The sequence below is a fragment of the Arachis hypogaea genome, chromosome 9 (assembly GCF_003086295.3).
Source record: "Arachis hypogaea cultivar Tifrunner chromosome 9, arahy.Tifrunner.gnm2.J5K5, whole genome shotgun sequence".
NCBI lineage: Eukaryota > Viridiplantae > Streptophyta > Magnoliopsida > Fabales > Fabaceae > Arachis > Arachis hypogaea.
The window spans coordinates 26,820,741-26,834,288 of record NC_092044.1 but is presented as its reverse complement, the minus strand read 5'-3'; the positions used below and the strand labels follow the sequence as shown (position 1 = coordinate 26,834,288).

The following is a 13,548-nucleotide window of genomic DNA, read 5'->3' as shown; positions in this document are numbered from 1 at the left end:
TTCGAATGATCTTGAGAAATAGTGACTCTAGTACAGGTGTGACTACTATTGTACCTTCGTATCTCCTGACAGTACTTCATGTGGATCAAGCTAACCCTGATAAGCCAATCACAGCTTGTGCCGTATTGTGTACATTTAGCATAAAATGTCATTGGTTCGCGCTCATATACTCGATAGTCTACACCTTTGTGGATGGTGTAATTTTTGATCGCCCTAATAACAGCCTCTCTGGTGCTGAATTTCATTCCCACGGCGACCGTTTGTCATAACAGGAGCCTCTACTACAACAACACCATAAAATAAATATTTAATAAATAAATATTAAATAAATAAATAAATAAAATGAAAAGTAAAATGTATCTATAAATTATAAATCATAAATAAATATTTTTTAGCAAAAAGCTTGTAAAAAATTCAACAACATAAAATTTAATTATTATGTTAGTTACTATAATTTTACTAAATTTTTAATTAAATCCTTAAGCATAAAAACTTGTAATTAGATTTTTATACAAAATAAAAATTTGTAAATAAATCGTTCTAATTGTCATCTTTAAAAAATATAATTATAATACAGTTTTTCACAATTAATCCTAAATTAAATACAAAAAGCAAATATTAAAAAATTATACTTTTAACAAAAAAATATTATTTATTTTATCTAATACAAAGATTGAATCATAGACTTTAAATTATAAAGAATTAACTAAAAATTTAGTAAAATTATAAGAATTTACAAAAATAATTAAAAAGCGCCTAGGATTGTCACTTTTTTAATTTTAATATGAGGGTGGTTTTGGTGTATTCCATCGATATTGGGGTGTGGCGTGCATTACAAGAGTGTGGTGGCTGCGAAGGTGAAATCGGACGGTCCGATTTGGGGGGTATGAAATCGGACGGTCCGATTACTGGCGTGGATGGTGAACAAATCGGACCGTCCGATTTGCGCACCATGGCCACGCGTCGAGCATGCACGAACCCAGGGAGTGGACCCCTTCTCACATTGGAGTAAAACCCCAGCCTTCCATCCAGTGCCCCAACTTCGTTCCTCTCTCACTCTCATGTATCTCTTTCAAGTTCCATTTTCTTTCTTCCATTGAAGCTTCAGCAGCAAAAAAATTCAAGAAGGGAGAGTTGAAAAATGCCAAAGAGAAGAAGAACAAAAGATGTGAATCGTCCAGAGTTAGACATTGTTAATTATCTTGATCAACCTAATTATGTAAGTTTATTTTATTAAATTAATTTTTTTAATTTAAATAATAATAATTAGATTACATGCAATTTTTATAATTAGTGAATGTATGCTGCTAGTTAGTTATTTCATGTGTTAGAGTTGTGTAAGTATAATTAGTGATTAGTGACATTAATTTATTTATCTTGAACGAGGTATTATTATTATTATTATTATTATTATTATTATTATTATTATTATTATTCTAATGACCGTTAGTTTAGGGTTAGTTTAGTAAGTTAAACTAGTTTAGATAGTTAATTACTGTAAGAATAATAATAATGTGGTTAGTTAGTAGAATAATGTAATGTATGGTTGTTAATTTAATTTTCATATGTGCCCGTATAATAATAATAATAATAATAATAATAATAATAATAATAATAATAATATACAAGAAAATAGTGGGGAATCAGTTATATAAATATAAATTAGATATTATTAATAGTTATTACTATAAACCAAATAGGATTTAGTTTAGATATTGGAGTTAGAATTAACAAATATAATTTTATATTGCTGTCGAGTAATAATAATAATTAGATTTAATTTTAAATTTATTTGAGTTTAACATTCATTCTATCTATTTACATTAAACGAATGGAAATCATTATGAAGAAAAGGTTAGGATGTAGATATTAGAAAATAAAGCTTTCATGGAAATAATAGTAATAAGTAGATATTAAATTTAGTTTCATTTAATGTTTATTAATTATGTTATGTTGCTTATATGATAATGAGAATGCAAGAATGTTAAATATGGTATGTTAATTAAGCATGGTTATATTTGATTAATGTGATATATGGCTATGTTTTGTAGGCTTCACGAATGTTAATATGCGATCATTATATACCACCGGATCCATATAATCCAATTGTGGAGGGGCATTTGCGGGAGACTGGATTTTATTACGTTTCGCAGATTGGAGTTGTCCAATGTCAATCAGTATTGGTTAATACTCTGATCGAGAAATGGCGGCCCGAGACGCATACTTTTCATTTTCCGATTGGCGAGTGTTCCGTGACGTTGGAGGATGTGGCGGTAATTTTTGGGCTTCCGACAAATAGTCTTCCAGTTACAGGACCGACTATGAGTAGTTATGAGGCGTTAGAGGTCGAATGCCTCCATCATTTTGGTGTTGCACCCAGGAAGACAGAATGTAGAGGAAGTTTTGTAAAGTTGACTTGGTTTCGGAGACTAAAAGAACATATAGTCTTAGATAATGATATTCAGGTTCAGAGGTATGTAAAGTGTCACATAATGTTATTATTTGGGACTATTATGTTTGGGGACAAGTCTGCGGCAGGAGTGCACTGGAAATTTCTGCCGTTGCTCCGTAACTTCGGCGGGATTAGAGAATTTAGTTGGGGTTCGGCATGTTTGGCGCACTTGTATAGAGCATTGTGTAGGGCTACTCGTGTCAACTGCAAGGAGATTGATGGACCGCTGACCCTTCTGCTTACCTGGGCTTGGATTCGTTTACCATTTCTCTCGCCTATACCAGGCAATCCTCGAGTCTTTCCGCTTGCTAATAGGTAAGTTCAAACATCATCTGTTTTGAATAAGTGCATCACCTTTTAATTGAGAGTTTTATCATAAGTTGTTTATAATGGGCTGTTTGATGTCAGATGGCGTCATTGGGACCGTGATGAACGGGCTTATAGATATCATTCTCTGGCGCACTATAGGAGGGTATTGGACGATCTGCAGGAAGGACAAGTATGTGATATTCAGTTGTCTTTATATTTTTCATTAGAAGTATTATTATCTGGTGTGTAATACTCTATTATCTTCAATGTGTTCAGTTTGTTTGGGAGGCTTATGGAGTTGAGCGCATTGAGGCGGGTCTGATTCCGGCTAACATCCTCCACCACTCGGTTATTTGGAGTGCAACCGTGCCGCTTATCTCTTTTGAATGCATTGAGTGGCATGCATCTGATAGGTTGAGGAGACAATTTGGTTTGAGTCAGGGTGTGCCTCAGCAAGAGCGGAACCTAGGTCATGCACATGGCGAGGTCTTGACTGGACCTAAGAATGAAGATTGGTCCGATGTGCATTCATCCTGGGTCATGCAATGGACGAATCGGTATAGTCACATTCTTTCTGATCCACTGGTTCCATTACATAGTCCCTTGGATATTTACATGCAATGGTATCGGGGGGCATATGGTGCCCACTTGCAACTAACAGATCTCGCATTTCAAGAGAATCTAGAGGGCCACCCAGCAGATCATCAGGATAACCAACCGCCGCCTCCATCACCGCCCCCACCACCACCCCCAGTTTCTCAGCCAGAAACACAAGAGGCACATCAGTCATATATTCCTCAGAGTCATCCTGCAGATTACTTTACTCCATCAGTTCCATTACATCAGCAGTATTGGGGTGTTCCACATTTTGACTCAGGAGAACAAGTCTCATTTAGCCAGTTACTTGGATTCATGGCTCCGCAGGATCCGAGTGGTCTTGCTTCAGGTAGGATGTCGTTAGACTCGAGAGCTCGACACCACACATCCTCATCACATTCTGGTGGTCGACATTCTATTGATTCGAGTCGGAGTGAAGTTGCCATGGGAGGTGTCATACAGAGCGGGAACCCACGACGTATTCCGATGAGTCTCATTCATGAGAGTAATAAGGCAGCTGCTGATGAGGCTGATGACTACCTAGTAGATCGTCTAGATGATGATAATGATGACGATGACGATGATGACGATGAAGATGAGGATGAGGATGATGATGAGGAAGGTAATGCGGATGATACAAATGGTGACGATGACTCCGACGGCAACGATCCAGCGCCTAGTGCAGGTATATTTATTTGAGAAATACGCTTTATTAGAGCTATATTTAATTGAGAAATACATTTTATTAGAGCTTGCTCTATTTCAATAGGTACGGCCACAAGTCAAAAGGGAAAAGGATATGACCTTAGGACTGATCCTCCACGCCGAAGCGCTAATAGATATACTCCATCTACTTTTAAAAGGGTTGCAAAGAAGTGCAAAAAGTTCTGTGACAAAATGAAGTGGGGAAGAAGAAAGTAGCCTTTTATTTGCGTTGACTATGAATAATTAGAGTTTATGTGATGTACTATTTTCATTGGAGTTTATGTTATGTACTATTTTATTTGTGTCTCGTGCAAATAGTCATGTATTATTTTAATTCGCACGTACTATGTTAGTTGGAGTTTATGTGATGTACTATTGTAGTTGGAGTTTATGTGATGTACTATTTTATTTGCGTATCGTTCTTTTAGGTCATGTATTATTTTAATTCGCATGTATTATGTCAGTTGGAGTTTATGTGATGTACTATTGTATTTGACATGTACTATGTTAAGCAGAGTTTATGTAACTAAATATGTTTGAGTTCGTGTAACATATTTATATAATGGGTTCAGATAGTCATGAAACAGGATCATAATTTCATACAACAAGTTCATGAGATAGGTTTAAATAACACAGGGTCATATAAGAGGTTCAAATAACACAAGATCATATAATAGGTGCAAATAGTCATGCAACAAAATCATAAATTAATATAGCAAGTTCATGTGGCTGGATCTGCACTTGCACCACCACGTTGACGACATCTGCTACGGCTGTGGCCCTCGGCCCCACATTGCTTGCAGTGCCTCGGCGCACGCAGCATTCGAGTGTCCATCTCGTTCAAGAAGCCGGTCATCTTTGGCCGACCTTTGGCTACACGTCTAAGAAACGGATTGCCTACAAAACGAGGTCCATTATAAACGGGCCACGTTGTTGGATTTCCTAATGGCCTAAATCTAGCTCTGTAAACTCTTCGAATTTGATCCATCTTGTATACTTCATGAACATACACCTGCCAATCAAGTCGCTGATTTGCACAACAAGCAAATACATGTCGACACGGAATGCGATCCACTTGGAATTCGCCACAGTCACAAACTCTTTGACGTAGGTCGACTGCGTACTCCACGCCACTAGGCATCTCACGTACCTCAAATACCTCATTCTGTCTATCAAAGCAACTAACCTGGATGTTTCCCGATGCCCGCTGATTTGCATGCAATTTAGTCGTCACAACCTCAGAGAACACATGTCCAGCATTAATACGTGCCTCAGCCTCGGCCCTTTTTTGTGTGAATAACTCATTAAGCCTGTAAAACGTTGCCTTAACAAGTGCAGTGACTGGGAGATTGCGCGCTCCTTTCAAAACCGAGTTGATGCACTCCACCAGATTGGTTGTCATATGACCCCATCGGTATCCACCATCAAATGCCAAGGCATACTGCTCGCGCGGTATCCTGTCTAGCCAGGTGCTGTAGGCCTCACCGCGTTCGCGCAGTCGCTGATAACGCATCTCGTACTCGTGGACCGTCCTCGAATACCCTGTGTTTCACAAAAGGCATCATTATAAAATCATGCATTATACCATAATATTAGACAATAATTGATTTGTTTTATTCATATTTACCTATGTTGACGATAAGCTTCTGCAAGTATGGAGCCTTGAACTTTCTCAGGAAGTTCGACTCTATATGCCTGATACAAAACATGTGGAAAGCCCTAGGAGGAGACCAGGCTCCGTTACTCCGAACAATAGCTGAGTTGATGGATTCATGTCTGTCGGATATAAGGCCCACACCGTCACGCGTTACCACATGCTGTCGCAAGTTATTGAGAAAAAAGTGCCACGCGTCTGAAGTCTCCCCCTCCACTATCGCGAATGCAATGGGCACAATATTGTTGTTGCCGTCTTGAGAAACTGCCACTAACAGACAACTTTTATATTTTCCATACAAATGAGTTCCGTCTACCTGCACTATTGGCTTGCAATGTCGGAATGCTCTGATACATGGGTAATAACTCCAGAAGACTCGATGTAAGACACGGATGTCAGGAACCAATTCATCACCCTGGTACGCAGGCATTGTTTCAAAGTGAACGACCGCTGATGGCTCTTTGTGACACATGGCCTCAAACCATATGGGCAAAGCTTCATACGAAGCTTCCCACCCGCCGAAAATTGACTCCACTGCCTTCTGCTTTGCTAACCAGGCTTTCCGATAACTTACAGTGTAATTAAACTTCGATTGTACCTCCGCAATGACTGATTTTACTTTTATAGATGGGTCAACTTCTACCAACGGCTTAATTGCTTCTGCAATTGTGTCGGAACCCAATTTGGAATGATCTTGAGAAATGCATGCTCGAGTACACGTGTGACTACCATTGTACCTCCTTACCTCCCAGCAGTACTTTCGGGACATTTTACTCACCCTGATCAGCCAGTCACAACCGGAACCGTACTGTGTACATTTAGCATAGAATGTTGTTGGCTCCGACTCGTACACCCGATAATCCACGCCTCGACGGATTGTATAATCTTTCATCGCCTTAATCACTGCCTCCCTAGAACTGAATTCCATCCCGACCATAAATTCACCATCCGCTACAACAGGAAGCTCTGCTACATTCACACCAAAAATTATGTACTCTAATTAATAACTATATATTGGTCACATAAATATAAATAAGTAATTAAATACATAAGAAATAAAAAATCAACCCAAAAAACTAAACGCTAATTACCGTAGTTATCATAACCGAACCGGTCATCAACCAGGTCAAATGACCGGGTCACTGGTTTATCCGGTTGAACGGTCATAATTAAATCAAATTATTAAATTATAAGAATAAAATTAGGCTGAACAAAAAAATAAATAATAACACAATCAATATCAATATACCAATGTCGGAATCGGTTCAATTTGAGCCGGACCGGTTTGGTTCGAACCGGTCCGGCTTGTTTCGAACCGGTCCGGTTTGGTTCAAACCAGTCCGGTTTGGTTTGCTCCGGTCCGGTCTGAACCGGTCCGATTTGAACCGAACCTAGCATGTTCGTCATGCTAACTAATATATCTGTCATATTATTCTATCATACATTGTATCAAAACTGCATACCTGCATTCATATACTCAGGAAATTTCGGTGTATGCATGGCCTCCAAGTCCAGTGAGCGCATGAAAGTAGGCTCCACAAACGGATGCTGGTTTACTAGTGCATTTGCCACATCGGCCACATCTGCCTGCATTGTGTCCTCGGCCTGATCTCCATCTCCACCCGGATCAAGGCATTCATAATTACTTTCGAAATCCTCCTCACTATCACTATTATAATTTTCCATCTCAATATTCCGGTCTGCTTTCGACTGCTCAAACTCAATATACCGCTCGATGAATGATATCTGTGAGCGAGTTTCCATGTACACTGAAAACATATCTTGCATGCTCGCTTCATCGGTTACATATTTGATTTGAAACTGAACGAACCCACCAAATACAGATACTGGGTTCCTGTACAAAATGCACGATATTCTCCTACATATTTGAGAATCCATATTCTCACAAATTACACCTTTTAATTCTTCAAACGACAATGTAAATGGAATAATAATATCCAATGAATTTTCACATACAAATTTTACACCTTCAGCTGTTTGTAATAAAATCTGCCCATGATAATAAATTTTTAATAATACTCTATCATCCATTATGATGTACTCACAGAAAATACTCTCAAACTTACTGCAAATAGGATCTTCAAACAATAAACATGAAAGCTGCTGTCGAAACAATGAAGAAGAAGAAGAAACAACTAAAGGGGTATCAGGAGAGAAATTTCACAGACTAACAAAAAATGGAGACTTCGAGTAATGTCGAGGTATATATAAAACCATAAATCGGACGGTCCGACCGCATGCCAATTTTAGTACGACCTGAAATCGGACCGTCCGATTTTCCTCACTTTCAAATTCAGAATTTTTATCATTCAGCAAATCGGACCATCCGATTTCAGTTAAGTTAACCAAAAATATCGCAGCATCATGTAATCGGACGGTCCGATTACTATGCTCGAAATTTTCCTTGAACCACAAATCGGACCGTCCGATTTGTGCACCCCCTTCTCCAACAAAGAAATCGGACGGTCCGATTACTAGCCCCTGCTCAGCTAACTAACGCCGTCACATTACTGTATTATCTCCTCAAACCATCATAACGTTGAATAACACACGTTACTTTCTCATATGAAAATTAATGAGCCTAGGATTGTTAGTCTTTCGATATTGACAATGACACTGTGTCGTTTATTCGGCTCGGAAGGCTTAATTCTTAAACGTCAGGATTCGCCACAAAAGAAAAACAAAAACCCTACAACATATTCCAGCTATGAAAAAAGGTTTAGGAAATTTTCTTGTAACGTAGAGTTGGGGATAAGTCATCACTCATCACTGTTCATTTTAAAATGACGGTTTAATAATGATATCCACGCCCCATTCATCGACATTCAGGGGCAAAAATGGGTAAACCGCCGGCATTTATATCTTAAGATTTTGTTTTGAAATGCTTAAATTAGAAGCGATTTACATATCGACAAATATTAAAGGGTCATCATTATTTATTGGTTGTTCTAGAGTGTTCTACACGACGGCGTTAGGTACCGAGACGGTTTTGAGCGTTTGGCTTCATTATACTCGCACATGTCACGCGTAATCCATATACCATAAATATTAAGTTATTAACTAATATTTTCATAAATTAACAATGACATCTAAATTTCATGACACTCAAGTTACATCATGTAAATTTATTGCTGATTTACTGGAATAAAATTGGCCTAATGAAAGTTACGTAATGTTATACTATATACTGTACTAACGAAAGCAAAACACTATCAATCTCATAGCTCCACTGCACTACATGATGCTGAACAAATATGCACAAACCGGGTTTAGTTGACTGCAAGAAGAGAGAAATCAGAATAACTTGAAAATTAAGCCTCCATGAGCTGCGAAGAATGGAGCAAATACCAATGATTCCACGGCCATCAACTTTATCAAGATGTTGAGTGAGGGACCCGAAGTGTCTTTGAGAGGGTCTCCAACAGTGTCACCTATAACCGCAGCCTTGTGAGCATCTGATCCCTTTGGCCCCAGTGACACAGCATGCTCCGTAATACCAGCCTATAAGCACCAAAACAATGTATATAAGATTACATTTGGAGTTCAATGAAAAATAAATTACATTTGGAGTAATGTATTTGAACATCTTAGAGAGCGGCAAAATGGGTGTCATATAGTATGTAGACAATATATATTTGGATGTTAATAGAAAAACATTTTTTAGTTACATTTCTAAATGCGGAAAGAAGTGGTCAAAACTCAAATGCAGGGGCGGAGCTTATTGTAGATGAAGAGTCCCAAATTAATAAATTTTATTTATGAAGTCCTCTATTTTTATGGTTTGATCCCCCTAATTTTTTCTTTTGTTTCCTATCTAGTTACGTCTTTCATGTTGACCTCCTCCTATAAATGGTTATAGCTCCACCCCTGCTCAAAAAGATAAAATGCATTGTGTTCCTTTAGAATGCTAGAATTCTTGGCTGGCAAGTTATACATCAGTAAAGCGCTAAAAACCAACCAAATTTGAATGGTAACATGAAACCTTTGTCCCTTACCTCGATGTACTTCTTAGCGTTATCCCATGCCCCGCCAGTGTTTGAAGCTGAAATTGCCACCTAGGAAAATGAAAATAATTTTGTCAACAAGTTAAATTTTCAAAACTTTAATTTTCAAGAAAGCACAATCTTAATGGCGAAAAAATAGCATCAGTGTTGAGATAGTACAAGGTTAAGGCCATATTATACCTGCACACCGGAAACAAGAGAGCCAGCAAGTACCCCAGCAAGTGTTTCCACTCCGAACAATGTTCCGGCAATAAGTGGAGCAAGCAAAACCAGTGCACCGGGTGGGATCATCTCCTTCAATGAGGCATCGGTAGAAATCTTTACACAATTTGCGTAATCTGGTTTTCCTGTTCCTTCTAGGAGACCAGGAATAGTATTGAATTGCCTGCGAACTTCTTCAACCATTTTGAGAGCCGCACTCCCAACACTCTTCATTGTCATTGCTGAAAACCAATAAGGAAGCATTGCTCCCACAATCAAACCAATAAATACTTTTGGGGTCATAACGTTCACTGTTTTTATGCCTGCCCTGCTCACATAAGCACCAAATAATGCAAGAGACACAAGTGCAGCTGATCCAATAGCAAAACCCTATTACAAAGGCACGCACAAAAAAATTTAAAAAAATAAAATAAAATAGAAATCAGATTCTCGTAGATAATTCAATAACAAGAGTCGAATTCATAATTTCTTTCCTAGTCTTTCCAAGCAAGCTATTAAATTTAAGCATTTTACAAACAGTTACCTTGCCTATGGCAGCAGTGGTGTTTCCTGCAGCATCCAGAGCATCTGTTCTTTCTCGTATCTCATGTCTCAATCCAGCCATTTCTGCAATGCCTCCAGCATTATCACTGATGGGGCCATACGCATCAATGGCAAGACCAGTGGCAATAGTACTCAGCATTCCAAGTGCTGCAACAGCAATTCCATACATGGCTGCAAGGCTGAAGCTTACATAAATAGCAACTGCAATAGCAAATATGGGAATTATGACCGACTTATATCCCAGCGCCAATCCAAAAATAACATTTGTTGCAGCTCCTGTCCTGCAGGAATCTGCTACGTCTTGCACCGGACTGCAACATGCAAATGAAATATGAAACAGGTAGTCAGCAAATTAGCATCCAAGCACCAAATTTGAACATCAATATTTGTCAAAGAGACAGTCGTTGAGTATCTATGAGGGCATTTAAAGGGAATGGTTATGAAAAACTTTATGCAGAAGATTAGAAGAAGCAGGGACTTTTTAACATCGGGGGGAATGGGATTCCATGTGACAGGACAGGAGCCAGGAGATTAGAAGAGCTTTGAAAGCAATATGAATTCCAACACAAGAATAAATGAAGGTTGCTCACCTGTAAGCATTGCTAGTGAAATACTCAGTAATGTACCCGATTACAAGTCCAGCCCACAAGCCAATGGCAACACAGAAGAAAAGGTGCCTGTAATTATGTAGTTGATGATATTGAATTTGAATAACATAAAGATGAAGAAATCTGTACATGCTGACAAAAGTAGGCTGGCACATGAAAATTAGTCATACCAGTTCTTGACAACCTTGCTGCCGCCGAAGTTATAAAGAGTGAACTCTGATGGCAAAGCAAAGAAGCTGACTATGGCAATACCAACGGTCATTAATACAGTAGAGATAAGAAGTTGACGTTTCAAGGATGGTTCTATTTGGTTCTCGTATTTTATTTCGAATATATCAGTTGCAAAAAAAGTTGTAATCATGCAAATCACAATTCCCATAGAGCTTATGATGAGAGGATATGACATGGCCGTGTAGTCATGATTCAGTCCAAAAGATGATATGGATGCAACAAATAGAGCTGCACAGGATGATTCTGCATAGGACCCGAATAAGTCAGAACCCATACCTGCGATATCTCCAACATTGTCTCCCACATTGTCAGCAATAACCTGAAAATATTCAAAAACTTCAGTGACCGGAAATATAAACATGTAAGCATAATAGTTTAAAATGATATATAGTAACTTTAGTTTTCCACAAATCATGCATTGGAGAATGTTTTAATTTGATAGATTATAATGAATTTGGCTTGGTTTTGAATGATAGTAATCAACCATGAAAATGTTTGCAAAAACTTCAACAACAAATAGCATTTTCAGAAAATAAATTGAGATGATTAACAAGAAAGGTAAACAAGAAATTACAGCTGGGTTGCGTGGATCATCTTCAGGGATATTCTGTTCAACTTTCCCCACAAGGTCAGCACCAACATCAGCTGCTTTGGTGTATATGCCTCCTCCAACTCTTCCAAAGAGCGCCATTGATGAACCTCCAAGCCCGTAGCCAGTAATAGACTCGTAAAGTCCCTCCCAGTCATCCCCATAATACAGTTTGAATAAATTGATGGCAACATATAGCACCAACAGGCCATTTGCAGCAAGAAGAAACCCCATCACCGCACCAGAGCGGAAAGCAATAACAAAGGCCTTTCCTATTCCCTTTCTTGCTTCAAGAGTTGTTCTAGCATTGGCATAGGTAGCAATCTTCATCCCAAGAAAGCCAGAAAGGACAGAGGTAAGGGCACCAAGCAAGAAAGCTATAGTGCTAAACACAGCATTGGCAAGCGCTGGTTTACAAAGATTGCCTTCATTGTAGGTGCAAGGTTCGCTTTTGGTACTAAAGCCCTTCACAGAGCCCAGAAACAGAAAAATTATTACACCAAATACTCCCATGAAGATAGTCAGGTACCTATACTCAGTAAAGAGAAACGAAGTAGCACCTGCAAACGTATCAAATTGAGATGATCATGTTTCAGTTCTCCATTATTGTAACTAAATCCAATCACAAGCTTATAAGAGGGAAAAAGAAATCTCACCAACAGAAATGGCATGCTGAATTTCGGCACACTTAGCAGTAACTTCAGGAACCCGGACACCAGTCTCCAACTCTGCATCTCCTAGTAAGCTGCTTTTGTGCCCATTGTCCCTGCCATTGTAATCAGCAACAGCAGACACTCTGACCTTTGAGACCAAGAACCATTGAAGCAAAGCAAATCCAATTCCAATTAATGCTGCCACAGGTATCAGAACTTGTGTAAGGCCCTCACTCAACTCCCCCATTTTCCAAATATCGCAGTTGAAAATTTTGTTGTAAACTTCTTTAGCTAAAATAGCATAATCAACCACCGAGTTTTATAGCCTGGGAGACCAATCTTAAAATCTAGAAAGTGCACAATATAACAAGATAAGGGAAAACTATGGGAGCTTGCATGGCCCTTAGAATCTAAAAACCTGGTTGTTTAGAATGACGGATTTGGACTTCAACAGTTTTTCCATGACACTGATTTAGTAAACTGGAGCTTTTGATTAATAGGGTAGGACATGTCTGTTCAATTCTAATCATATTCCCATGGGCCGAGAACTATAAAAGAATGCAACCAATTTTCAAAATATGATGTTGATGTGTACAAGTAGAGATATCAACTTCACTTTTAAGTTTTAATAAGCACCAACTTACAAACTGTTCACTCAAAATAAGTATTTCATTCACACCAAAAAAATGTAAATATATTATATAGCACCAACTGGTGGAAGCCTGAAAGTTATAAATAAGTTAAATAAACACGTGTCTTATCTTTCAACTGCTAAAGAAAACTTGCTTAGGTGTGATCGAACCGAACATGGATAAGCATAACGCTACTTTGCGCAAGATGATGAGGTCATTAAAAGCATGCCAATAGACCAATACCAACCAGTCTAGAAGATTATGTGATAAGAAACAACGGCTCAATTTCAAGGGACTAATCAAAACCGAATTACTTTTCTAATTCTTT

General features: G+C 38.4%; 2 protein-coding genes across 2 annotated transcripts; both read right to left on the bottom strand.

Annotated features, from left to right (window-relative positions):
• Positions 1-4,784: 4,784 nt before the first annotated feature.
• Positions 4,785-7,616, bottom strand: LOC112710746 (uncharacterized). The gene is made up of 3 exons (XM_025763144.2): positions 7,181-7,616; positions 5,691-6,686; positions 4,785-5,605 (listed from the first exon to the last, which is right to left on the bottom strand). Exons 1-3 carry the CDS (start codon positions 7,614-7,616, stop codon positions 4,785-4,787), a joined length of 2,253 nt encoding a protein of 750 aa, XP_025618929.2.
• Positions 7,617-8,777: 1,161 nt separating this feature from the next.
• LOC112710745 (pyrophosphate-energized vacuolar membrane proton pump) lies at positions 8,778-13,112 on the bottom strand. Its single transcript, XM_025763141.2, has 8 exons — positions 12,592-13,112; positions 11,921-12,495; positions 11,286-11,665; positions 11,098-11,184; positions 10,488-10,818; positions 9,923-10,333; positions 9,734-9,793; positions 8,778-9,239 (listed from the first exon to the last, which is right to left on the bottom strand). Exons 1-8 carry the CDS (start codon positions 12,833-12,835, stop codon positions 9,033-9,035), a joined length of 2,295 nt encoding a protein of 764 aa, XP_025618926.1. The 5' UTR covers positions 12,836-13,112; the 3' UTR covers positions 8,778-9,032.
• Positions 13,113-13,548: the final 436 nt, after the last annotated feature.